This window comes from Aspergillus candidus, assembly GCF_002847045.1.
Source record: "Aspergillus candidus strain CBS 102.13 unplaced genomic scaffold BDW47scaffold_9, whole genome shotgun sequence".
Classification (NCBI taxonomy): Eukaryota; Fungi; Ascomycota; class Eurotiomycetes; order Eurotiales; family Aspergillaceae; genus Aspergillus; species Aspergillus candidus.
Window position 1 is genome coordinate 226,495 of NW_020194014.1, and position 25,853 is coordinate 252,347.

Below are 25,853 nucleotides of genomic sequence, written 5' to 3' on the forward strand. Positions count from 1 at the left end.
ACGATGGCTTATGTGGGTGTGACGGATCTAGTATATCAGGGTGGTTGAGGTGGTAGATTCATTCACTTTAGATTTACAAACTTTTGATCTCGTAGAAAAACGCCACAAATGCACACATATCATGAGTCGATGAGAGGTCTTGGGTATCTGACAGCGCACCCCTTCTCGAAAAAAACAGACAAGTGAAAACAACAAGGAAGGGGAGAGAAAAGATCAAACCTCCCTCTTGGCAAACCTCCCCAGCGCAGGTCCCAGATCCTCCCGCTCCGTCTGCAACCGATCGCGAGCCCGCGACTGGTGCTCCTTGCGCAGCATCTCGGCCTTGATGCGCTTGTCGTCGATGACGTTGCGACGGCCCTTCTTGCGGAGGTACTTGCGCAGCGCGCTGTTGCGCCCGCGCCCGCGGTTCTTCAGCTTCTCCATGGGATCCTCGGGTCGGCGGTCGAGGTCCTTCTCTTCGCGGTTCTTCTTGTCGCGGATGGTGTCTAGCTTGCCGACGAAGTGCGGGTCCAGCGAGATCATGTCCGGCTGCAGCTTGTGCAGCAGGCCGCGCACTTCCGCTTCCTGGCGCTGCTTGGTGTTCTCGTACGGGTTGGCCTCCAGGGCGTCGAAGTTGGGTTCGCCGGCGCCGGGGACCAGGATGCTCGCGAAGCCTTTGTCGTGTGTCACGCCCAGGACATCTTCGAAGGGACACCAGCGTACGCTTTCCATGCGGTGGCCGTCGCCGCCCCAGTTGAGGTAGGGGCTCTGCACTTTGCCTTGGTCGGCGAGCGCCGCGTCGAATAGGCCCCGCCAGACGCTGACTTGCGTGCCCCAGCCGACGGCTGTTAGGTTGCGGTCGCTGATCGAGACGGACGCACCCGGCTGGTAGCACGAGTAGGAGTGCACTTCGCGGAACATGCGGATGTCCCAGACGTTCATCTTCATGTCTTGTCCTGTTGACACCATGTATCGACCTTGACGGTCTATGGCCATTGACCGCACGGGACCGCGGTGGACCAGAGCTTTGACGAGAGCCGTTTGCGAATTTGGCGACCACAAGGTCACCGTTCCGTTCTGGTGGCCGACGTGCATGATTGCGTTCCAGGGGTTCTGACAGAGGGAGGTGGGTGCGCCCTGTCGGGTGGGCAGTTCTGCCACCATTTGGCCCGTCGAGGTGTCGGTGTACTTGAGGTGGCCGCTCATTTGCTACACATCGTTAAAGTCAGCGTCTGTCAAAGCTTTTTGTAAACGGACTGAACAAGACTTACAGCGCCCACGAGAAGAAAGTGGTAGGGCAGGAAATCGAGGAAGAGCGGCTCCAGATGCCGGTTGAGACAGTGCACCTCCGCTCCCGAGTGGTCGTAGATGTAAATGTATTTCTTCTGCGCCACCGCAAAGTACTGGTTATTATGCAACCACTTGGCATCCCGCACCGTCTCTCCCAGCTGGAGCTCGCACCCCAGCTTGCCAGCCCGCCAGTCCATCGTCGCGACATGTCCCTTGCGGCCCGCAAGCAGCAGATCCTTTCCGTTCCTCGTGTAGTCAAGCCGGTAAGGGCCCAGGTCGTTCAGCTTCAGCTCGAAGCCCTTCTTCGCCGTCTCGATGCCCACGTTCTGGCGGATCTCATCCTGGCGGACTTTGTACGTGCGTTCGAGCTCGCCTTCCGTCTCGATGAATCCCGCATCGTGTTCCAGCAGGATCTCCGCGTCTTTGGCCTTCAGTGCCGCATCCTGGTACTTTTCCTCCACGCCCTTCAGTGTTCGACGGAGCTTTTTGTCTCGCACACCCTGCGTGTGGATGGCCTTGCCGCGGCCATACTTCTCTTGCGCCTCGGCCAGCCGTTTGTTCTCTTTGCGCTGGGCGGGCGCCACGGCCGTGGTGGGCGCGGAGTCGGGCATGGATGAGAACTTAAATCGGTAGGATGAACTGGACTAGTCTTGAAATATCGACGAAGGCCAAAGAAAAGGGAAATCCGCAAAGTCGAGCGTTTTGTCTGGAACGAACGGGCGATGCGAAGAGCAGCAACTTTTTTTTGCGGGTCAAAAAACCCGCCAAGACTTCGCTTGATCGTCCACCGCCCGATTTTTTTTCCTCCGTTAAGCTTGTCTCTGGTCTGGGACTGTTGATTCTCCACGATATCTTGCTATTCTGCCTTTTTTCTTGATTTAAGTTTATATCGCTTTTCTATCCACTGGACAGGGTTTCAACTCTGTACATATCCACCCTGGCCTCCCTTCCATTCCGTTTTAAAGGGTCCGGCGGTGCCAATATGGCGCCTATCACCCAGCACCACCATCGCTCCACCACCAAGAGCGCCAACAAATCCTACAAACCCCGCCATGCCTCCAAGGGAACCCTGAAGGACAGGGAGAAGGGTATGTGATCATGTCACGAAACCATTATATCCTCCAATAATCTTCCCCGGCAACTGACACCCCATAGGCAAAGTCGAGAGATCCGAGCGGGGCACGCGCAAAACCCCCCACCAACAGCTCATGTCGAAACTCGATCGTCGCAACCAGGCCCGCCAGAGACAGCAGGTGAAGCATCAGGAGAAGGCTCAGACGGTCAGCGTCTTTGCCGGTCAACATGGAGCCCCCCGCCATGTCGCCATCGTTCCCCTCACCCCCGATATCGATATCCCCGCCGTCGTGCGCTCGTTGAACGAGAGTGTCGACGCCTCGAGCGATATGTCCGATGACTCCGTCTCCCGCGTGCACATTGCTCGCTTTCGCCAGAGCTTGCAGTACATCCCCGCCAAGTATGACCTCATGAATGCGCTGGATGTGTGCCGCATGGCCGACTTCGTGGTGTTTGTGCTCTCCGCCGAGGAGGAGGTTGACGAAGAGGGCGAGATGCTGTTGAGGTCGGTTGAGGGTCAGGGTATCTCCAACGTGGTTGCGCTTGTGCAGGTCAGTACATTCGGTATCCAAGTTTTCCCGTGGGTGAGCATGTCGCGCTGACTGGGCTGTTCCTAGGGCCTTGATAAGATCAACCCCGCCAAGAAACGCCCACAGGTGGCCGGGTCGCTGAAGTCGTTCATGAACCACTTCTTCCCCGCCGTCGACAAGGTTCTTTCCACCGACTCCCGACAGGAGTGCTCCAACGCCATCCGGTCTCTTTGCACTGCGACGCCGAAAGGAATCCACTGGCGCGACGACCGCAGCTGGATGCTGATCGAGAATGTTCAGTGGCCCGAGGCTACTTCCGAAGTGGTGGATGACGTTGTCGTGACGGGTGTGGTCCGTGGGAAGGGTTTGAAAGCAGACCGTCTGGTGCATATTCCCGGCTGGGGCGACTTCCAAGTCGACTCTATCACAGCCGCGCCCTTGCCCTCTGCGCGGGCTAAGCGCGGCGACACCATGAATGTCGACGAGACCGAGTCGACGCAAGTCCTTGATGTGCCCACCGACGACCGCGATGACCTGGCCACTGTGGCACCGGAGGAGATCGAGATGGAAGATGACACCATGGAAGTTCCCGAGGCTGAGCGGAAAGGCGTACTCCTGGACGACCACCACTACTTCTCTGACGATGATGCCCATATCCCCGCAAAGCCCAAGAAATTGCCTCGGGGTACATCCGACTACCAAGCCGCCTGGTACCTCGAAGACGTATCTGACTCGGGCTCCGACGTCTCCGACATGGACGAGGATCAAGAGATGGACATGGACACCGCCGGCGCCCCCGAAGATGGCGTGTTCCCCGATGCCGGCGACGCCATGACCGAGGCTGGAGGCACCGAATACCCCCAATCCGAGATGTTCCAGGACCGGTCCCCGGAGGACGAAGCCGACCAGCTGGAGGAGTACCGCGCGAGCCGCCGCCAAGAGGCAGACGAGGATCGCGAGTTCCCCGATGAAATCGAACTGCACCCGAACGTGCTCGCGCGCGAGCGACTGGCCCGCTTCCGCGGCCTGAAGAGCCTCAAGACCAGCGTCTGGGAGACGTCAGAAGACCGTCCCTACGAGCCCGAAGACTGGCGCCGACTCCTCCAAGTCGGCGACTACAAGGGCATCAGGAACCGCACCCTCCGCGAAGCCCTCATCGGCGGCGTGAACCCCGGCAACCGCGTCGACGTCCACCTGCGCGCCGTCCCCGCAACCCTGCGCAGCCGGCCGCAGCCCCTCTCCCTCTTCTCGCTGCTCCGCCACGAGCACAAGCACACCGCCGTCAACGTGAACATGCACCTCAGCGCGAGCTACGAGGAGCCCCTCAAATCCAAGGAGGAGCTCATCGTGCAAGTCGGCCCCCGCCGCCTCGTCGTCAAACCCGTCTTCTCCTCCGCCGACAACACCCCCAACAATGTGCACAAGTTCGACCGCTTCCTGCACCCAGGCCGCAGCGCCCTCGCCACGTGGATCGGCCCCGTAACATGGGGCGCCGTCCCGGTTCTCGTCTTCAAGAACCAGCGCGTCCAGGACCCCGAGGTCCTCGACGACGCCGCCGCCGACAACGGCCCCTCGCGCCTCGAGCTCATCGCCACCGGCACGGTCGTCGCGCCGGACCCGTCCCGCGTCGTCGCCAAGCGCTCCATCCTCACGGGCCACCCCTTCAAGATCCACAAGCGCGTCGTCACCGTCCGCTACATGTTCTTCAACGCCGAGGACATCGCCTGGTTCAAGGCCCTGCAGCTGTGGACTAAGCGCGGTCGCAGCGGCTACATCAAGGAGAGTCTGGGTACCCATGGTTACTTCAAGGCTACCTTTGACAGCAAGATCAACCCGCACGACTCTGTCGGCATCAGTCTTTATAAGCGCGTGTTTCCGCGTAAGGCGCTGGCTTTGGAAGACGTTGCTGCTTCGGCCTAAGCTGAGAGGATTTCGGATAGGAACGTATGGATGAATGGATGGATGGATGGATGGATGATGGAAAGGGTTGGACGGATATGATACCACCAAATTAAACCGCTGCATGAATTGATGAGTCTAACGTCTGAAAGAGACGATGTCTGTCTGAGAATGGAGCGGACGTCGTTTCAAAAAAGTGAGGAAAAAAAGCACGAGCATCTTTCATTTCTTATAGATATATGTTAATGGAGTTTTCTATTTTACTTTCATGATATTCTTAGCTTCTTGCCTCTTGTGGGTTTCGCAGGTGGATTTAGGTTAAAATGAAGTATGTCAATTAGTTGACTGGACTACCTGTGTAGGTACCTATCCATCCGTTGCATTTTAGGTTGAGTTGAACCAACTCATTCGTTGAAGCCAAGTAATCAATCATTCATGACCGCATATAAGTGACACTGGCGAGCGCCAGTAAAGTAGAGACAGACACTCGGAGCGACCGTACGGCCCAGTTTATAGATGATATGAATGTGAAACAGACACCCTATTGGAAAAACAAAACACACGCCAAAGGGAATAGATTGGAGACAAACAAATAGAGACAAGAAAAAAGGAAAGAAAGAAAAGAGAAAAGAAGTCTAAGAGAAGTCCTCGCCCGCCTCTTCAATGTTGTTCTTGACTCGCAAGAGCAGCGTGGTCTTCCACTTATCCAGCTTGCTGAGCTGGTCGAATTGGAACAGCTTGTCCGCAAAGGCCTCCTGGTCGCCGTTCTCGATGGCCTGGGCCAGGTCGACGAGCAGCTGGTGCTCCCGCGTCGACGCGAACGTCGTGTCGATCTCCCGGTAGCTTTCGAGGGCACGCCCGGTGGCGACCAAGTCCTATCTCGGAGGTTAGATTTGCGGCGTAGGTGGAATTGCAGAATGCTATAGAACAAACCTTGGTGGCCATGTGGCAGATACCGGCCTTGAGGAAGTAATCCTTGACCGACCACTTCATCAAGCTGTTGGAGATGGAGGAGCGACCGATCCGCTCGTAGTGCTCGATGGCCTTGTAGTAGTCTTCTTCCAAGGCGGCCAGGTCCGCCGCTTTAAGGTAGTGCTTATTTGCGAGACTGTAGATGATATCAGTTGGGTGTCCTGACAGGCACACTATATCAGACGAAGTGGAACACATACGCCTCGGCATTGTCGCTATCGAACCATTCGGCGGCTTGTTCGTACGCCTCCAGGGCCTTCTTCTGATCTCCCATCTCCATTTCATACAGCTCAGCCAAATGCTGCTGCTGCGTGGCAGCCCGACGAAGGTTGCCCTTTAATACGTAGTGTTGGATGGCGCTAGCGAGCACACGGGCAGCATCCTCGGGGTCCGATTTGCGGTAGACCTTGAAGGCCTCCTGAAGGGTGTTGGCAGCGTCATCGGGCTCATTTAGGTTCTGGGACTGGATAGAAGCCGCCTTTTCAAAAGCAAGACCAGATTCCTTGTCTAAACAAGTAAGTAACAGGTGGTTAGCATCTCATGTCTATCCGAAAGTCGGAGAGGTTCTGGACGGCCGTGGGAAGGCGGGGGGCGCTGGGGGGGTGCCTACTCAGCTTCTGTACCCGGAAGGCATTTGCCGCTTGGGTAAACAAATCGGCTGCATTCTCATACTTCTCTGTTCGGCCTCCGAAGAAGCTGAATCCACTGGTGGCGCCGCTCAGAGCTTTTTCGGCCTGGGGAGTTTGGTCAATGATCACCCGAAGCGGGGGGGAAGTGGGCTTGTAGAGGGGGGAGGACTAACTCGTTGGATGAGGACTCGGGGATCTTGCGCCATGATGAACAAACTGCAACAACCACTGAGGACAAAAAGAGTCAAGACACTGGAATAAAGCAAACGTGTAATCCAAGGATGGAGGAGGATACTTGGAAATGATATCGAAGTCTGGAGGTGGTGGTGAACAGCCGACGTAAGAGCAGCCCAGCATGGACGCCCAATGCGGCAGGCGGTCAGAGAACCACCACTCGATCGACCGAGTCTCTGGAATTTCTTCACTCAATCAACAGAGTCAACTGGATTCATTCTAGACTTCTCTTCTCTTTATCGCAGACTTAATTTCCTGCTCGAGGTTTACAACAATCGTGCTCTTTTCAATTCCATCATAAGTACCCTAATCCTTACAATGCGCTGTCAACGGCTCTCTCCGTCTCTACTGGTGTCGACCTATCGTCGATCCCTACGTCCTTCCCAACCGTCGAGATTCCGACTCTACTCGTCGAATGCAGATTCGCAAGACTTCGAAGCAATTCTGGCCAAGCCGACCTGGTCTACACACTCTCTGCTCCCCGATAAAACCAGCCGAACAAGCTCGCCGTCAGTCACCCCGGAACAACTCCGTCATCTGTTGCGTCTGTCGGCCTTGCCGCAACCCTCCAATAAAGAACAGGAAAAGAAGATGCTGGAAGATCTCGAGGATCAGATCCATTTTGTGAAGGAAATCCAGCGTGTGGACGCGTCGAACGTAGAACCTTTGCAGAGTATTCTGGACGAAAGCCCCGAGGCAGTCAAGGAGAAGACCATCGGACTGCAGCAGCTCAAGACGGCCATGTCCAAGGAGCAAGTAGTTGGACGTCACAAGCGTATCCAGCGCATTGAGGGCGCACGCAACGAACGGCCTGACGGGGATGCGTGGGACGGCAATGCGCTGGGATATGCCTCACGGACGAAGGGGAAATTTTTCGTTGTGGACACAGGCAAGAGCAATGGCAATGGCAATTAAGGGTACACCGTAATACGGAGTACTCAATTCCTACCTTTCCTCATATCCTCAGCTGAGAGTGATGTTGCTCAATGTTCGTTTGCAGCAACACTGCGGAGTAACGAGAGTGACGAACGGTGGCTATGATTTCTGGGCGCTGAGTCAGCCGATGATTTCATCGCCTCCGACAGCAGGCAGATCAACAGACGACAACCTTGTTCTTTCCCCTCCCCGGGTCTATCGCCTTCATATTTCCCCACAGCCGGTTGCTGATCGGTATCATACTTATCACTGCTTTTTGATCGATTTAATTGGCATTTGGGCTCAATGTGGAAGAACATCAAGGATCATGCAAGCAAGTTCGGGGCGGGCTCCGAGGAGTCTGCTCCGAAGAGGGACGAACAGAACCAGGACCTCACCACCATCCTGGACCGTTCCCAAAGGGCCGAACTCACGATCCTAGTGGCACAGATTACGGCTAATATGCGACACAAAATTGAACGGAATTTCCATCCGTCCAAGTCGGCAACCTACGATTCCGCTGGCCAACCGGCCGATGACCAGGGCCAGAAAGAAAGCCACTTGCAGTCGTCTTCATCACCTCTAGACAATGAACGGCACGACAGTCAACCATCTTCTCAGGACCGCAAGTCTGAATCTAGCGCCCTGTCCGGCTTCGATGCCTGGAGAGATTCCGTTCTCCTTCGGATTGGTCAGGTTGTCAACAAACACGACGAGGACGAAACTAAAGCTGAGGATCCGATCGGGAACGAGGAGGACGAGCAACCGTTGAAGGGGGCTGCCGAGGATGAGCGCTCCTTAGGTCGCTTACGCAGTGTATATCCTCCGGTCGACACCCCGCTCTCCCATCTCCCGGAAGCTAAAAGGCTTCTGATCCTTCACGCACTGCTCCTGCTCCTGCTCAGTTTGGAACACTACGACGCCAGATCGCGTGTTTTGATGCTCAACGTCTCGTCAAGCTTGGGACTTTGCATTAGAATCTTGAACGGCGACGAAGTCAAGGTTGCCCGGGGCTTACTGGACAACGCGCTCGCGCTCTCAGGAAACCCCGAGGCGGCGGAAGCTAGCAAAAAAGGCGACTCATCCCGAAAATGGAAAGTTGGCATCGCGTCTGTCACAGGAGCCGTCTTGATTGGGGTTACGGGTGGTCTTGCTGCACCTCTGGTGGCGGCTGGCTTGGGAACGGTGATGGGAGGGTTAGGTTTGGGCGCGACGGCCGCGGCCGGATATCTCGGCGCTCTGGCGGGCAGCGGAGTGATTGTGGGAGGCCTGTTTGGGGCGTACGGGGGCCGCATGACGGGAAAGATGATCGACCAGTACGCGCGTGAAGTTAACGATTTTGCGTTTATCCCTATCCGGGGATCGTCCGCCCGGCCAAAAGACGACAAGGAAGCGGCGCAGGAGGATCATCGCCTGCGGGTGACAATCGGAATCACGGGCTGGGTGACTGAGAAAGACGATTTTGTCGTTCCGTGGCGCGTTGTGGGCTCGGACTCGGAGATGTTCGCGCTGCGCTGGGAAATGGAACCCTTAATGAGACTAGGCAACGCCATGGACCTGCTCGTCACCAGCGCGGCATGGACAGCGGGAGAGCAAATCGCCACCAAAACCGTCTTCGCAGGTCTCCTCAGCGCCGTGGCCCTCCCGCTGACCCTTCTGAAGGTCACCAAGGTGGTCGACAACCCGTTCAGCGTCGCCAAATCTCGTGCCGACAAGGCAGGCGAGGTCCTTGCCGACGCACTGATTCACGAAGTGCAAGGCAAACGGTCGGTCAACTTGATGGGATATTCCCTTGGATCCCGCGTCATCTACTCCTGCCTGCAAAGCCTTGCGCGGCGCGGGGCGTACGGCATCGTGGAGACAGCCGTGCTGATGGGGTCTCCCATCCCGTCAGACACAGAAGATTGGCGTCGTCTGCGTGGGGTTGTCAATGGCCGACTGGTGAACGTGTACTCCGAAAACGACAGCGTGCTGGCATTGCTGTACCGGACCAGCAGTCTGCAGATGGGCGTCGCAGGGCTCCAGCCAGTTGAAAACGTGCCGGGCGTGGAGAACTTCGACGTGAGCAAGATGATCAGCGGCCACTTGCGGTACCAGTTCCTGGTCGGACGTATCCTCAACCAAGTTGGTCTGCAGAGCATCGACGTCCAGGAGATCCAGCAGCAGGAGGCAGCTCTGCGGGCCAAGTCCCGTCGCCAGGAAGCAGAGCGCATCCAAAACGAGCGTCTGGCGGGTGTCGACCCCGACAAGCACCAGGTGGACGAGAGCGCGGCGGCCGACGAGGAGGCTCGCCTCCAGAGGCAGTTGGAGCGTCGCACGCAGGAACACCTGCCGGCCCGTCCACGGAGACGATCTACGTCTAGTGAGGGTGAGCGGCCGGCCTTGCCTGAACGACCGGCCGTTCCTCGACGGCCGGTGCCTCAATCGAGTTCTCAAAATAACCCGTGAATTGGAGGGACCGGTGGTATTCTCGGTCTGGAAAATATCTGTTTTAACTATATCATCATTGGAATCATATGCAATTACCACTAAATTAAAGCACATTTAGCACAAGTGCAAGTACATATCAGACATTCAGCCCGCATCATCGAGTATGTACATGTAACATGCAAACGCGGACTCTACTCCTTGCCCGGGCCCTGCGTTACATCCCACATCCCACCCAGCAACCCTCGAAATTGCGGGTTGCGCCAGCGACTCCAATCCTTTGTCAGCAGCCCAAAGCTCTCATCCATATCAACCTGCCCATCGCGCACATAGTAGCTCCCCTGGAGGGCCCACACCGCCCACTCGGCATCATTAGACTCCATATACTCCACCAAACACTTCAAGTAGCCCAGATCATCCTCCGACAAGCCGGAGGTCTCCTCCCCGCCGCCAGTCATGGCGACGCCAAACTCAGACAGAAACAGTGGACCCGTGTAGTCCTTCTCCTGGGTGAGGAGAAAGCCGTTGGAGGCGCCGTACTCGGCAGACGCGACATTACAGTGACGACCGGGGTTCGGCTGCGTCAGGGAGAAAGCGTAGGCATGGAACTCCCACACGAGCTTCTGGGCCCAGTCCCCAGCGTCTAGGGTCTTAATGCGCAGGAAGGAGAGGTCTGTTCCGCCGTAGACGCCGCCGATGATGATGAGGACTGACGGGTTGGTGTCGTGCACTTTCTGCGCTGCGCGCGTCAACTGGTCGTACCAGTCTGCGTGGACGTTCAGGTCTTGGATGAGTGGGACCGCGCGGAGTTCGTTGCGCAGCGACATGCCTACTACGCCTGCTTGTGAGGAGGCAAATCGCGCCATCGCTTCGAGCCCGCGGTGCCAGGCGTCTGTGTCGAAGTAGCGGCTGTTGAGGTCGTTGTAGCCCTGCGCTTTGTCCCACCAGCCGTTGCCGTCGGTGAAGTTGCAGCACCAGCTGGCGCGCGAGACGTGGTTGTCGAGGATGGTGTACACGCCACGGCGGTGGAGGGAGTCGATGACGGCCGCGAAGACGTCGAGTCGGCTCGCGGTCGTGAGGAGGGGGTTGTGCTTGGATGCTTGGGTGTAGAGGGCTTGGAGGGCGGAGGGGGGGACGCCCGCTGCGGAGGCGGCCGTGTTGAATGAGTCTGACACGGACACGGAGGGGTTGAGTGCCATGTCGATGGAGTAGGTCAGACGCACGCAATTGAACCCGTTGTCGTAGATCCAGGATGCGATGGTGTCGATGGGCTGGTGTTGGAGGCCTTCAGGGATGTTGACTTCCATGTGCCCTGCCCAGTTGGTGCAGCGCAGTTTGACGCGCTGGTCCTTGTCGTCGAGGATCCATCGAGACGAGGTGTGTAGCTCGCCTATGACCCTATGTGCTAAGGATAACAGCAATAGGAGGGCTGGGAACATCATGGCGAGGGTGTTGTAGGAGGTCAAGTTTTCATGGAGCATCGGATCCTGAGTAGGATCCGTTGTAAGAGAGGGGAAATGATCATCCCTCTAGTGGCAGCCCCCACGTCGTCTGCATGGTAGAGATCAATGGCAGATTCTAATCGTGGATGCTTCTCGGTAGTAAATATAAACTTCTTTGGACTCAAGGATCAATGGATGCTGTCATGTTTGTCATTAGTGGTGTAATGCCTGTAGATCATGTCCGTGACCGTATACCGCCCTATATATATAAAGAGGACAGCCACAGAAGATAGAGTTAAAATCATAGTAATTCCACCAGCCCTGTAGATACTCAACTACCTTAGAAGACTTGCATCCAGCATGCTACACCCTTCACCTCCTAGCAAATGACCACAGCTCTCACCATGAATTAAATAGCAACGACCCCATAGTCTTCTATATCGCATTCCACGCGAAGAAGGCCCAAGATGTAGTGATCGAACCGGAATAGCAGGCCAGGCCACGGTTAGGGCCAGTATTTCAATTCAACAAAGCAGTTTATGACTTGTAGATTCTCTTATCATCAGAAGTTGATCAAGAAACTGTAGAACAGAAGAAATGGACAAGAAGGACCAGATGAAGCGAGAAAGAGCGACGCTTAGGTCAGCTCGAGTGCCTGCCAGCCTGAGGCCATTCTCATCCACCTCTACTTTCTTTTCTTCCTCTTTTTCTCTCACGTCCCTCTCGCCTCTTTCTTTTTCTTCTCCCCCCATCCTACTTCATTTCGAACCATTGTCAACTGACCATCCTATATCAGAGGCTCGTGTTTGTGCCAGCTATCTGAACACATGACGTGGGATCCAAGTAAGTACCGTATCAAATGGGCCTGCATCCAACAGACTGCGCCCTATTCAGAGGCATAATAGGTCAAATCTTGCATGATTGAGCGAGAGGCTTATGCCCAAACTTGCCAACACCGGAATTGGCCTGGATACCCTAGAAACTTTCAGGAACCTTCGGGTGAATCATGGGTGGCCTTACATCCGACTAACTGCGGGCCTAAGCTGAGGGTGCAGTGCTCCTGTACCTCCTGCGGTATGCCGTGCAGCGCCAGGGACCGGAAATAGCAGGGAGTCCTAGCAGCGTGCATGACTCAAAACACTAATACATGGGAGAACAACCCAAATTTGGACTCTGCAGCCCACCTAGAGGTCATTAACACGAGAAGATGCGTGCATTTGGGGAAGATCCTCGAGGTCGGCGTTCCACAGCTGTAGCTGACCCGAGAGGCTACTGCTTCATAGTGTACCCACTGCTTGATTCCATCGATTCGGCCGGATGTATGCATGGATTGGTATCATCGCATGGACGATTACCAGACTATTACTCCCAAATCCCTTGAAGCGATTCTATTGAGAGTAATACGCTTACCCGCGTCTTTTCCTGTCCTCGTCGAGATTTCTACTTTGCTCTTGGCGAGTATGACAAAAGTTCATCATTATTGAAGAACTGGTGTCTCTAATACAAAGGCCCCATACGGTCGGCACAGTCGGGTACTGGCTGCGTGACCGGGAGTGGAAAATGCCCATGCTTAATTCTTCCAGCACATACATGCCCGACCGAGACAATAAGCCACATTCATGCGTGGTTCTTGCGGCTTTGCGGCACTCCTGGCCATACCCACGGATAATACTATATTTAGAACCGAACCGGATCAGAACAGAAACTGCTCGTGCCCTGCCATACAAGACCTCTTTTCTTGGAAGGTTCTTAACCTGACTGTTGATACATCTGTTATAAGCCATTCGTGGTTAGACCTGGCTGAAACATGCAGAAACTAGTTCAATTATTGTTTTTTCAGTGGGTTATCCGACTGCTCAGCAAGCTGTTGACCGAGCAATCGGGTCATCTCAACTCCCAGGCTTTCCGAGTAACTCCACAATGGAGCCACTTAGCCTTGGCATCTTACCCGATCAAGCGGTGTCGGTTCACGTTGTATAGCATCATCGTCTCGGTGCATGTTCTTGCGGACATGCCGGGTATACGGCAGGCGGCCTAACGCTGTATGTCTCATACGAGGCCGGGTATAGTGTCATCTGACTGGCTCTTCTTGTGCAGCGATTCAGTGTCATGATACTTCCCCGCATCGATCCCGACTCGTCCTAGGCCGTCGAGGTATCATGAAAAGAGGGGACTGTCTTACAATCTCACTAGCGTCACGGCTACCATTGACAAGGTTTCTCATTTGTGGAGTGATAGGTAGGAATCAAGTTTCTATTCACGGTGTGCAAGTCTGGAGATGCCGCTCCAGCATGGATGCGTCAGGTCTCCTCCTCTGAGAACAGTGGGAGTGCTACGGGATCATTACATCCACTGCTCGAGAGACCTAGGTGGACCTCAACCATATAAAAGGCCCATCGAATCCCCCCGATTTCAGCTCATTCCCCAAGCAGCCAAACCTCCAAACCTGAAGTCACCACGATAGCAGCACATCCTCTCGCAAGCATCAATCTCAGCTTCCGCTTATCTATCTCCCTCTATTTATCTATTACCAATCTCCGAACTCTATCAAAATGAAGCTCTTCGTCACTGCTGCCTCCTTGGCCACTCTTTTCCTCTCCTCCGTGCAGGCCGTGCCCGTTGAGCAGCCTGAAGATGCTGCCACCGCCGCCACTACGGTCTCGGTCTCATATGACCCTAAGTATGATGTGGGCGGTACCTCGTTGAGCACGGTTGCCTGCTCAGATGGTGTGAATGGGCTCCTCACCGAGGGCTTCACCACCTTCGATTCGGTGCCGGGCTTCGCCAACATCGGTGGTGCGCCCACCATCCCGGGTTGGAACAGCGAGAATTGTGGCAAGTGCTACCAGCTGCATTACAAGGCGGGCAAAATCGACAAATCGATCTACGTGGCGGCCATTGACTCTGCGCCCGGCGGCTTCAACATTGCCCTCGGGGCTATGAACAAGCTGACCAACGGACTGGCGGAGCAGCTGGGCCGTGTGGACGCTACCTACACCGAGGTGGACCGCGCTCTCTGTGGATTCAAGTAAAAAATTCAGGCTGTGTCAGTGACGGCGACCGACATGGAGTTACGACAGGATGGACGGGAATAGTGAAATGGTGAAACTGTTTCTGGTGATATCATTTGTGGGAGTCGATGCGGCACGCCGAACCTGGGCCTGATGAGAAGAGATCTATGTTGTGACTGAGAGATGAATGAAAGAGACGAGTCATTGTTTTTGCAGCTTTAGCACATGACCGGAGTTAGTTTAGTTATTTTGAATTTACTCATGCATTGATCATAATCGCTTCCAGTTCTCCTTGATTCCATATGCCTTGTAACACAGTTCTAACGGACAGTCTATATACTCCGGTGTGATACAGGGTGAGAAACAAGGCACCAATCTTCCGACCCTATCAACCATAGAACACCTCCATTGAACCACATTAACCCAATTCAACAACGAACTCCTCTCGACAACTACTAGAGTAAGCCACGTTTCAAGGTGACGAACGTCCTACGCCGAAAACAGTAGCAAGTGAGATATCACGCAGCTATAGTAGTTCATCTCCTTTTCATGTTGGAAGTAAAGCACTCGCACTAGATGCTCGTGGTTGTATAGGTTCACGGGTGGATCTGGCTACCGTAGATCAGTTGCGAGATTGGGATTGATTGACCCACGGGCCGTGGTTGGGGGTGTGGGGTAGGGTGTCGATCTGTATATTGGGATACTGTGAGTGCAGAACCGGACATGTTCGTTTTGTCAGACTTTACTTCGCTGGGCTTGTATGCTTATTTTCTAGAGAGGTTTAGTGGACTGGGGGTTCGCTGGGGGTTCGTTCGCTGGGGGTTCGAGAAAACTAAACATGACAATTCTTGATTATATATATATAGCATCTATGATACAGCCCCATATCGTAAACCCTATACCCGGCGATGAAGGGTATTCTATAGTACATTCGTGAGGAGAGATATGATACACTGAATTTCCGTTGATCATGAACACTGTAGTCTTAAGAGATGACGTCCAACATCTCTTGGACCCGGCCGAATTTGTCACGGATCTTGTCCTTCTGCTGTCCGCGCTCCCGCTCCGCAGCGTCGATCCGCTGCCAATCCTGCCAGGTGGTAGGTCGCAAGCCCCGCTTCTCCGCTTCAGGACGGACGCCCTCCCATCCAAGGCCGGTCCTCTCGGCGGGTGGGTTCAGAAGATACTTCGTGTGACCGGTGCCGTTCAAGTCGGCTGCTATGGCGTCGGCTGTGCTGAAGGCGTCTGTCATGGTCGTGGCAATGACGCCTGTTGGGCCGCGTTTGACCCAGCCGGCACAATAGATTCCGGGCAGATGGGACAGCAGAGAACCGTCTGGTAGGCGCGCCGTGTCGCTAGTGGGCTTGGGGCTGGTGACCCGGCCGTACCCGTCGTTGGGAATGACACCACGTCGGGTATCAAACGGGATATCCAGATCTTCTAATCCTGGGAGAGGGATCGACTGGTAGCCGACGCTGCGGAAAAAAGTGCTGGCAGGGATGTCGACTTGGGCCCGTTCGCCGTTTGGCAGGTATTTCGGGTTGACCTTGGAGGTGGGCAGATATGGGTCGGACGGGTCCAGCTCATTGCGAGAAAACGTCACATTGGATAGACGTTCGGGATGTACCGGGGAGTGGTTAATGCTCTCAGGGGAGAGGAGGAAGTCTAATGACCAAGACTTGGTGGCCGTCGCAGGATCATTGGTTGAGCCCTTGGCCAGCAGTTGGATCAGTCGTTTCTGAGCCCTAGGTAAGGCAGCCATGACCTCTTCCGGGGGAAGTAAATCCCGCGGGACCGAATCAAAAGATACGGAAGGAAGTTGGAGCAGTTCGCGAAGTTCCTTTATAGTAAATGCAGCCTGCATTGGCCCTCGTCGGCCGACCACGCGGACCCGCTTGATTTTACTCGTGAGCAAGTGCTCAACAGCGTAGTCCGCAATGTCGGTCTTGCGCAACACATCGACGTCAGTCAGCAAGATCCGAGCCACATCCAGGGCCACATTCCCCTGTCCAATGATCACCGCATCCTCGCCTGCGGTCAGATCGGGAGCGAGATCCCGGTGTTCCGGAAGGCCGTTGTACCAGCCCACAAACTCCCGCGCGGAGTACACATTACGGGTGGCCTTTTCCCCGGGGATTCCCAGCTCCTTGTCCTTTGGCGCTCCGTATGAGAAGAGAATGGCATCGTAGTGCGGTTTTAGGCTCTGTAGCGACAGGTTTCCCCCCACTTCGACGTTGCCAATAAAATTGAAACGTGGCGATGTTGCAACTTCAGTGAATTTCTCCTCGCAGTTCTGAAAGTTTACCAGGATGAGCTCCAGTCGCATATCCGAATGATCGCGAACGAGGGTGACAGGTGACAACATACCTTGACCTCCGGGTGGTCGGGTGCTACCCCATAGCGCACCAATCCGAACGGCACCGGCAGCTTTTCATACATATCTACCACGGCATTGTCGATCCTTCCCAATAATCTATATGCTGCATAAAATCCCGCAGGTCCAGAACCCACAACGGCCACACGGACGGGGCGATCTCCCTGCAAATGGTGACTTTTATGACGTCGTTGCCAAGAGGCACGAGATAACAACGGACGAAGGGGGCTGCGCACCGGATGCCCAGTGCATTGAGCACAGACATAAGGCACCCGCCGGGAAAGTAACATGTTGTGGGGAGGGGAGGGAGAACAGAGAGAATAAGAAGAAGCTGAGGGGGAAAGAGGAAGATCAATGCGGGATGAGTCGCAGAGCGGTGGATATGCGACGTCACGTGGGTGCTTATCGGGGTGGTTGCCGCGTCGACAATCGGATGTTGATCCGCTTTACGGATCGGGCAACTCCGCAGCATCGGCTCGATCTGACAATCGATGGTATGCACGTTCCATGGACATTTTAATCAATCTTTTCTCCATCCAAATCTCCCTCCTGCATTCTTCACGTTCCATGGTTCATGCCCTTACTCAATTCTTCCGTTGCGCTTCCCTCCCCACATTCTTTGATTAAGCTTATCGGTTGCATCCACCACCATTCCTCTCTATAGGTAGGTGGGTGGATGCCTGGATCGGTCTCTCATCTCGAGTAAACGCTTCAGTCACCGTCGCCATCATGGGAGGATCGTCGCCTCCATTCCTTTATGGCAGTTCGTCTGCCTACAACTTCTATGGCCCAACAGATCGTCCATTCAACCCAAAGGCTGTGACCCAGGCGAGCTGGACTCGACCACAGCCGAAGCCCAAGCCCAAGGGTCCTCTGGTCAATTTCAATAGACATCCAGACTCTGTGAGTATTAGGTCTCTGGTATCGCGGTGTCAGGGAGCTAGGGGAGCGCAGTGCTGATCATCAACAATCCCCTGCAGTATTCGAACATCCCCAATGGCAAGTCTCGTTGGACTCCAATGCACCCAAGAACGAAGAGTAGTGTGATCCACGGTCGACAGGTCCAGCTTGGACTGCGCATTCTGGCTCTCCTGGGGGCTCTTGGGTCTCTTTTCTGCGCCATTGTTATCAAGAACGTGGCGGTAACCATGGTCTGGATTGTTCGCGTTGCAGTAAGTCAACATTGTCTGCAGATGCTGGGTAGACACAATGCTAAAGAATCGCCTTTAGCCTGCGATTGCAATCCTCCACACTCTTTACAGTATCTACCACCTTTGTCGGTCGCCCATCGCAAGGCCCCCTGGTTCGCAAGCAAGCTATATGCTGTTTGCTGCTATCCTCGACTTCTGTCTGATACCGTTCTACGTTTTTACCGCATACCTGGCATACCTACAGTATACGCGTAACGTGTACCACTGGGGCACGATTTTGAGCTCCGATGGCGAGATGACAACGAAGATCGCGCAGACTACTTTTATCCTTAGTGTGGCCAACGGTGGATTTCATTTGATATCCTTCGGGATTTCCGTCTTCCTCGGCATCGTCTTCAAAAAAATTACGCAGCTACCACCAGATCTGAACCCGCTGGAGGACAACCTGACCGCCCGCCCACACAAGCGAACCAAGTCTGAGCTGATCGAAAAGCATGCCAGTCAGTCCACTTTAGACTCTGCGATGTCGGAAGACCCGTTGATCGGGTCCCCTCGTATGATGGCATTCATGCACACCCGCAACAATTCTTCTGTGGACATGCCTGGGTTTGGAGGGGACTACCAACGCTCCCCGGGTTCGTCGCCAAATCGCTGGTCACCAATGCGGTCTCGCATCCCGGAGATGCCGTATACTTCGGTGGGACTTCACGAAGACGAGCATATGGATCCCCTGCCGGAGGAAACCCATGATATCTTCACGAGGCCAACATCAAGTGTTCCCCGAGGCGCTCCGGTGCGAGAACCCTCCCCGAACCTCCCAAACCGTTCTCAGTGTGCAAGTCCGGAATCTGCAAATTGGGTTGCTTTCCCTTCGCGGTCGGGCTCAGTCCAGACCGACTCTCAAAACGGCAATCAGGCCCGTCGTGAGCCATCTTCCGCGTACAGTCGCTCTGTCACGCCTGGATCCACCATCGCAGGCGCAATTGACTGGATCAGTTCGGCTCAGCGCAATGGCTGGAATATCAGTGACATACTTCGAGAGGACGTCCGAGGCGAGTACGATTCGGTTCCGGCCAAAGAACATTACGGACAGGAAGACGCGGACGGCCTGGACAAGGCACCCAGAAACAAAGGATACTACGATGACGATCATGCGGAGCAGGATATTGGAGACAACCACATCCACATTTTCCCGGACCCCGAAGAACATGACGACCAAGATGCATCTGATACTCTCCACGTCAACCCCCTGGCTTTGAATCCACCCACTCCGCAGCCCGTTCAGGACAACGTCGACCCCACCCCAGAGCAGTCCACGCCGATGAAGCGCATGGCTCTAACCGACATTCCAAACCTCGCGCCGACCCCCCCAAGCGCCCGCGTACCCCCCATCGACAGCCCGCTGAAGAACGGCCGGTTCTACCACGAAGTCGAAGAAAGCCTAGGATTCGGCGTCCCCCGCAATATCAGCCTGGAATTGGAACAGGGGCAGACCCTCGGCCGCAAGAAAACCTCCAAGTTGATGAAACGTCAGAGCCAAAAGAACGCCTACGGCGCTCTCAAGCAACACGATCCCGAAGATGACGGCCCCGCCTCGGCACCCATTGTCGACAGCGATCGCAAGGGTCGCGTTGTCAGCAACTCTGGAGCCGATCTCGGCCGCGGTATAGGCGGCGGCGCAGCACTGTCGTATGGAAACTACATCGCCGGTCTGGGGGTCGGTCGACGACGCGACGTGAGCGGCAAGATTGCCGAAGAAGGGCGCAGTCGTCCGGATCCACCACCGGCTGAACAGCAGAGCCCAACCCGCGCTGCTGGATGGGCGCGGTTCGCTGGGTTGTAACCTGTCTATGAACCATTTTAGAATGTCATGATATTGAACAAGAGGACGGTAAAAAACACCAAAAGAAAAAAAAAACAAGGGAAAAAAACAGCGAATGGAGAAAACAAAGACAACAATTTTCTACCCTTTCTACGAATCATGTGAAATGGGTTATCGATCGACTGCGCTATGATGGACGGATGGACTGCTTGGATGGATTTGTATCGACCTAAGGTCTAATTTGATGAATGTTTCATATTCCCCTGTTCTGTTCTATGTAGTTAGTACCACTCTCGAGCCTGGAGTCAAATAATGGATTGTTTCAATAGCATATTAAAATTGGGTTCATTATACAAATAGATAGACAGTGGGTATTAGTAAGTATACATGTAGGTAGACAATAAACTATCCAACCAAACTAGGAAAACGAACAAGCCCATTACGAAGGCACGCCCTCATACTCCCATCCCTGCATTATACGATTTCTCCGTCTCGAGTTGCGCCGATTGGCATTACACTTCACGAACAACGTCAAAGCGGCAATGACGCAAATAACGATACCCGCGACGGCAGCGACAAGGACAGTCCGCCGTTCGAGCTGCTGAGGATCCGAAGCATAAGGACACTCTGCCTCAGGCCCGCCGCTGACCCAGCAAGACGCGATATCCCGAGAGTTGAAATCGATCCAGACTTCGCGCATGGCGGGATCATCCGACGCGGGGTCGAGTAGCTTGGTGGACTGGTTTTGGAGAAAGCGGTGCAGGTAAGTGTTTTCGAGGCCTGTGCGGGGCACGCCGAGGCTGGTGTCGCCCTGGCAGGCGTCCGAGTATGCACCCTGGTAGTCGTGTACTGTGGGGGATAGTTCCCAGGTGAAGGGGTGGCTTCCTACGCGACAGGCGGCGTGGCGGACGTCGGTGCAGTTGGCGACTCGCCAGCGACCGTTCGAGGACATGTCCATGACTGCGCAGCGGTCGTTCCTGGGCTCGTCGATGTCGTCTGTCACGGTGGATCCGGCGGGCTGACCGATGGCCCAGGCCCACGATGTGGAGAGAGAGATGTTCTTGTATATACCGGCCGCGCTGTTCGCGGTCGAGTGGAAGAGGGTGCTGTTGAGGAGTGCGGTCACGCCGCACGCTGTCAGGTTTTGGACCATGTCTGACAGCAGGCCGAGGCCTTCGCTGTTATTTGCCCCGGCCGAACCGGGAATACTGCTTGAAATCGCCCAGGACGCGTTGACCTGGGACACGTTTTCTGCGTCCGGGTCGTAGAAACAGTGCGAGGGGTGACCTCCCTTCCCGTATGAGACGGCTACCGGGGCGCTCATGTAGTTTGGGGGGAATATGTTTTGGTTTTTGTCAGTCAAGCTATAGCCGCCCAATTGCGAATCCACAGAGCCATATTCCAGAAGGAGCCGTTTCTCCTTGGCGAGCTGGATGTACTTGATACATGGCCACCCATCGGGGGTGCGCTGGACCCCTTTCGAGTTCGAGTGGGTCGTGAAGTACTCCGCAATGGGTTTGTACCCATCGTCAACTTGATACCATGATTCGTTCAAGTTGGTGCGGTCGGCAGCGAGCTGGTGTGGGGTATAGAGGAATTGGACAAGGCGCGCGTCCAATAGCGTGCTGATATGCTCCATCGAAGTCGGGAGGTCTCGTCCAGACATCGTAGACGCCGGCTGATCGGGGGCACTGGCACTAGCACCGACATGGAGGTTGAGCGTGATATATCTGGTGTATACGTTGATCTGCGACCCGGTATCTTTGAAATAGTCCAGGAACACGTCAATCAAGGCTGAAATATCAATGTCACTCGAGCAGAGGTACGGTCCTAGATGGTAGAGCATCGTATTCGAGTCGCCGCGGACCGCGGTTACCGTCGGTGCAGACGCATCAGCAGTCGCAGTCGCCGCTGGCCCCGCGGCCGGTGTCGTTGAGACCTCGACGATATGGGCATTGCGAGGGAGGCGGACTGGACAAAAGCTCCACACCCGTCGTTCGGGCGACCAGTACAAATCAACAACGAGGCGACGAAAGCCCACTGCTATCAGATTCGAGAGACATTTTCCAACGGTGCGCCGGTCGAACACGGTGTCGAAGCATGCCGCTTTCACGGCTACCCCGGAGCTGCTGATGAAATTCACGGGGATCTGGCCAGCAACATCTCGCTCGCTCTGAGTCAGTTAGCGCTAGTTCAGAGACATAGATATATAATCTGTCAAATCCCAGACTCACCAGTAATGCCGATTCCCAAGTTGGGTCGATCAGGTCCGGATCGGGGTCGAACTTCAATGACATGGGGCTGCGGAGAGAAGGCAGCGCAACAGTAGAGGGGATGGGATCATTTCCAGGGGGGCAATTATCGTGGGTCAAGCGCCCAGATATCCGTTTCTAAGGATAATAATAAGGCATGGATGACAACTGGAGAAACGAAGAACAAGAAGTGAGGAGAACGAAGGGAAATGGAGAAGACGGAATGCGGAGGCGGAGTCGAGGGCGGTGGAGTCCTGCCGGCGCTAAACCCAGCCGGGCCTCAGGCTCAAGTAAACTTGAACCATCTGGCCACTTCCGCATCATCATCTGTCGTCTACTTCTCACCTCTCACTTCTCTCGTTGTTACTTTCTTCATCCTCCCTCCCACCTCTGATCATCATAGATTGGTGGGTTTTATTGTGGATTAAACCTCCCTTGTAACTATACAAGCTTATTCATTTCTGTACTGTCGTTGTTACCTTCATCACCAACCTTACCAAAATGGCGGCACCAGGGCCGTCCCCTCAGCAGATGGCTGCGATGCAGCAATTCGCCGCAGAGGCTGCCAAACGTGGCATGTCTCCAGAGGAGTTTGCGAAGCAGCAAAGAGAGCAACTGACTGCCGAAGCCGCTAAGCACGGCATGACCACCGAGCAATACGTCGCCCAATTGAAAATGCGCGCTCTGGCCGCGCACCAGAAGCAGATGGAGGCCAAACGACAGGCCCAAGAATCGGGGCAGGCATCACCAGATCAGCCCCAGCAACAGCAGCAGAATCAGACTACACACCAGGTCCCGGTGAATCCGAATAATCCGGCGGATCCCAAGGCCATTGCCGTCGCGAACTGGTTACGGTCGCAAAACCTGAAGACCAGGACCTGCGTCATGGATGGACAGAGAAAGGACCTCTTTAAAGGTATGTCCCATATATTATTGTATTGGCGTTTGTCTTCTTTTTATTTTTGTTATTCTTGATCTTATCTCGATCTTTCCTATCCGCTTCAAGCTAATCAAGGGATCTGCAGTAAAACGTGCCATTCGCGCCCTTGAATCTCCCGCGTACGCCAAAGCCGCGGCGAAGAAGAACTCTCTCCTCCCCCCCGTGACAGATCGCGCTTCGGCCGAAAACACCTTTAAGCTACTTCCCCTCTCGCTCCTCGCCCTGCGCGTGAGCAAAGTGGATCCCCACGCGGGCCATAACCACGCCAAGCCGAAGAATCGCGTCAAGGGCCTGTGGACGGTCAAGATCGAACAGCACCAGGAAACCGACCCCATGATGCATTACGTATGGCTGTACGAGGGTCCGCAGTGGAAGCAGAAGGCCATGGCGGCGGCCGTGGTGGCGGGTATCTTCGCCGTCGTACTCTTCCCGCTGTGGCCGATCATGCTCCGCCAGGGAGTGTGGTACCTCAGTGTGGGCATGATGGGCCTGCTGGGTCTTTTCTTCGCCATGTCGATCTTCCGTCTTATCTTGTTCTGTCTCACGGTGTTTACGGTGCCACCCGGTCTTTGGCTGTTCCCCAATTTGTTCGAGGATGTAGGGTTCTTTGACAGTTTCAAGCCTCTGTGGGGCTGGCAAGAGGTATGTCCTACCAGTTTCTAGCCTTTTCTCCCATCTAGTGTACTAACGGCGTTACAGACCAAGAAGAAGAAGAGCAAGAAGGCCAAGGCTGACCCTGCACCCACCGCCGCTGAGAAAGGAAAAGACGCCGCGCCCTCGGCCTCGACAACCGCTACCGAGGCGCCAGACACATCGGGCACCGTGAAGCGCGATCTAACGGCGCGAGTGGAAGAGGTCACCGACGAATAAAACCTGCGATAGAGAGAGCGTTCGAAGTCAAGATATCCATGCATGGGACTGTCGGGCTTAATCTATTGTCCTTTGATTAAAATCAGTGTGCCGATCTCCGTGCTCCACATGTCACTGGACATATCCGAGTGCTCAACACGAGTCTACTACAGGCTAAGTGTGAGGCATTCGGCAATCATCATCTTTCCTTTTTCTTTTCCTGAACCTGTTATTCTGGGCGTTATATTGAGATAACTTGGCAATGAATGGATTTGATGATTTCGTATTACCTGAACAATCTACCCATAAGCGCAACACTCAATGGAAAGGACACGGCACGAGACTTTGACTGAGCCAACAGACCGAGCGAACATTCAAATAATGTCACAATGTAAGAAGTGCACAAAAGGATACCCACAGAGCTCAGAAGTGTCTAGATATCTTTTGTAGCCGAGTGGTATTCTTTGCGACAAATGATAACTAACAGCTGTCAACAAAACCGCGCCAACTCAACGACCTTACTCAAGTACAAAAGAATTAAACCTGCCCCATCTCTCCTAATCCAATAAACATCAACGGTGAAGCATTTCTTAACTGCCGATAACAGGACAGCAATTTGCAAAATCAGCTTCAACGAAGCAGTGCCAATACATACCAGTCCATACACAGTGTAGCTATGTGGGAAGGATACTAGTCCCAAAATGTACTTGGACTACATGATCCAGAAGCATACCAAATACATACGGAAAAGCTGCTTATCAGCTGGTTATTCCTGTGCTTCAAAGCGAGCGATCCTCACAGCTAAGACCACAAGTAGACCCTGGTTTATTAGAGAATCAACCAGTATACTGCACTAGTGTCCAATTCCAAAGACTTTCACAACGCATCAAAAATAATGTCAAATCTCAGAACAAACTTTAAGAAACTCCCATGCTGTCCCGCTGTGTCCTTCACCAGCAACAACCAGATCCCTGCCCATGTCGCCTCCTACTTGCATTGCACGAAACCCATCCCAATGCTTCACAAGCAGCTCGTGGCCGCCATCTGGATGCTGACGGACACAGAAATACTCCCATTGCCTGTGTGTCTCGGCCTTTGCTATGAAGCGCCACTCCTTCTTGTTGTTATCATGCCCGAGGAACCCCCCCGAAACTGCATTGTAGAAGCCCAGCCAGCGATCCTTGCTCTCAACGCAGCGCCAGTGGCTACCAAGCCCGTCGTCACTGTTATAAGTCCATGCGCTCTCCTTGTTCGCAGGGGCCAAGCCTACTTTGCCATCCTTGAGGGTGATGACAAGGCTGCTCTCGGGATCGCGAATGATGAACGTTGCTCCCTTGTGAGGAGCGACTGCAGCCGGGGCAGGATATGGCGGTGGGTCGGGGTCGGCGTATGGCGGTTCCAGTAGGCTGGTATGCGTGGGCGTCATCCCTGACTCGCCTGAGGAAGTTGATGCATCGTCCATATTCTCCATGAGGTGGGATTGTGAGAGTGGTGGTTGCATTGGGCCGAGAGCTAACTTGAGATGCGGGTCTTTGAATTACCAGAGATGGGTTAAGGATATAGAGGTGCTCACTTGGGTGATCCCCATTGGAAGAGAACAGCAGCAATGAGTGGATGGAGTGAATACAGCCCCACATTTATCGAGGAACCCCGCTCAATCCTAGCGCGTAACTTTATTCCCAGCCACGATCGATTAATCAATCATCATCAAGCAATGGATTGATGAGGGGGTGATACATACTCCTGGGTACTAAGTGTGAATTCTTGTTCAGGATACAGAATGCAGTATTTATATACTCTATAATGGGAGGTAGATAGTCATTTTACCTGCTATCTGACAGCAGCAGCAGCAGCAGTAGCAGTAGCAGCACTTATCACGATGAGCAACCGCCTCAAGAGATCTCAATACTATCGCATGGAAGCTTATACGTGACTACAGGACGTTGAATAGAGTAAACGACGAGGATTCGGTTGTAGCACCCAGTGAGTGCTAGGAAGAAAGTCCAAAAGCTGATATCGACAACATACTGGGGCCTAAAAAGAGTCATCACAAGTAAGTTCGG

General features: G+C 54.4%; 11 protein-coding genes across 11 annotated transcripts; 5 read left to right on the forward strand and 6 right to left on the reverse strand.

Annotated features, from left to right (window-relative positions):
* Positions 1-93: 93 nt before the first annotated feature.
* BDW47DRAFT_101603 (WDR46/Utp7 family protein) lies at positions 94-1,975 on the reverse strand. Its single transcript, XM_024811684.1, has 2 exons — positions 1,251-1,975; positions 94-1,188 (listed from the first exon to the last, which is right to left on the reverse strand). The coding sequence occupies exons 1-2, from the start codon at positions 1,878-1,880 to the stop codon at positions 214-216; spliced, it is 1,605 nt and encodes a 534-aa protein (XP_024674228.1). The 5' UTR covers positions 1,881-1,975; the 3' UTR covers positions 94-213.
* A 165-nt stretch (positions 1,976-2,140) lies between these two features.
* BDW47DRAFT_93294 (small subunit rRNA maturation protein TSR1) lies at positions 2,141-4,994 on the forward strand. Its single transcript, XM_024820248.1, has 3 exons — positions 2,141-2,357; positions 2,425-2,894; positions 2,961-4,994. Exons 1-3 carry the CDS (start codon positions 2,252-2,254, stop codon positions 4,791-4,793), a joined length of 2,409 nt encoding a protein of 802 aa, XP_024674229.1. The 5' UTR covers positions 2,141-2,251; the 3' UTR covers positions 4,794-4,994.
* Positions 4,995-5,118: 124 nt separating this feature from the next.
* sec17 (alpha-soluble NSF attachment protein SEC17) lies at positions 5,119-6,686 on the reverse strand. The gene is made up of 5 exons (XM_024811685.1): positions 6,547-6,686; positions 6,355-6,478; positions 5,945-6,251; positions 5,706-5,880; positions 5,119-5,647 (listed from the first exon to the last, which is right to left on the reverse strand). The coding sequence occupies exons 1-5, from the start codon at positions 6,577-6,579 to the stop codon at positions 5,408-5,410; spliced, it is 879 nt and encodes a 292-aa protein (XP_024674230.1). The 5' UTR covers positions 6,580-6,686; the 3' UTR covers positions 5,119-5,407.
* A 42-nt stretch (positions 6,687-6,728) lies between these two features.
* BDW47DRAFT_116024 (DUF726 domain protein) lies at positions 6,729-9,970 on the forward strand (the record flags this gene model as incomplete). Its single annotated transcript, XM_024814872.1, has 3 exons — positions 6,729-6,751; positions 7,003-7,486; positions 7,862-9,970. The coding sequence occupies 3 exons, from the start codon at positions 6,729-6,731 to the stop codon at positions 9,968-9,970; spliced, it is 2,616 nt and encodes an 871-aa protein (XP_024674231.1).
* An 89-nt stretch (positions 9,971-10,059) lies between these two features.
* Positions 10,060-11,661, reverse strand: BDW47DRAFT_101608 (cellulase family protein). Its single transcript, XM_024811686.1, has one exon. It carries the CDS (start codon positions 11,428-11,430, stop codon positions 10,144-10,146), a length of 1,287 nt encoding a protein of 428 aa, XP_024674232.1. The 5' UTR covers positions 11,431-11,661; the 3' UTR covers positions 10,060-10,143.
* A 2,025-nt stretch (positions 11,662-13,686) lies between these two features.
* On the forward strand, positions 13,687-14,522 carry aspf13 (allergenic cerato-platanin Asp F13). Its single transcript, XM_024820249.1, has one exon. The coding sequence runs from the start codon at positions 13,944-13,946 to the stop codon at positions 14,421-14,423; it is 480 nt and encodes a 159-aa protein (XP_024674233.1). The 5' UTR covers positions 13,687-13,943; the 3' UTR covers positions 14,424-14,522.
* An 865-nt stretch (positions 14,523-15,387) lies between these two features.
* Positions 15,388-16,841, reverse strand: BDW47DRAFT_123733 (NADPH-adrenodoxin reductase; the record flags this gene model as incomplete). The annotated part of the gene is made up of 2 exons (XM_024816114.1): positions 15,388-16,695; positions 16,770-16,841. The coding sequence occupies 2 exons, from the start codon at positions 16,839-16,841 to the stop codon at positions 15,388-15,390; spliced, it is 1,380 nt and encodes a 459-aa protein (XP_024674234.1).
* Positions 16,842-17,317: 476 nt separating this feature from the next.
* On the forward strand, positions 17,318-20,045 carry BDW47DRAFT_101615 (uncharacterized protein). Its single transcript, XM_024811687.1, has 3 exons — positions 17,318-17,679; positions 17,757-17,948; positions 18,007-20,045. The coding sequence occupies exons 1-3, from the start codon at positions 17,506-17,508 to the stop codon at positions 19,768-19,770; spliced, it is 2,130 nt and encodes a 709-aa protein (XP_024674235.1). The 5' UTR covers positions 17,318-17,505; the 3' UTR covers positions 19,771-20,045.
* A 33-nt stretch (positions 20,046-20,078) lies between these two features.
* On the reverse strand, positions 20,079-22,136 carry BDW47DRAFT_101616 (Lectin C-type domain protein). Its single transcript, XM_024811688.1, has 2 exons — positions 21,984-22,136; positions 20,079-21,922 (listed from the first exon to the last, which is right to left on the reverse strand). Exons 1-2 carry the CDS (start codon positions 22,044-22,046, stop codon positions 20,189-20,191), a joined length of 1,797 nt encoding a protein of 598 aa, XP_024674236.1. The 5' UTR covers positions 22,047-22,136; the 3' UTR covers positions 20,079-20,188.
* Positions 22,137-22,541: 405 nt separating this feature from the next.
* BDW47DRAFT_116029 (Sec62 family protein translocation protein) lies at positions 22,542-23,811 on the forward strand (the record flags this gene model as incomplete). The annotated part of the gene is made up of 3 exons (XM_024814873.1): positions 22,542-22,917; positions 23,027-23,583; positions 23,641-23,811. The coding sequence occupies 3 exons, from the start codon at positions 22,542-22,544 to the stop codon at positions 23,809-23,811; spliced, it is 1,104 nt and encodes a 367-aa protein (XP_024674237.1).
* Positions 23,812-24,533: 722 nt separating this feature from the next.
* On the reverse strand, positions 24,534-25,361 carry BDW47DRAFT_101618 (uncharacterized protein). Its single transcript, XM_024811689.1, has one exon. It carries the CDS (start codon positions 25,289-25,291, stop codon positions 24,689-24,691), a length of 603 nt encoding a protein of 200 aa, XP_024674238.1. The 5' UTR covers positions 25,292-25,361; the 3' UTR covers positions 24,534-24,688.
* Positions 25,362-25,853: the final 492 nt, after the last annotated feature.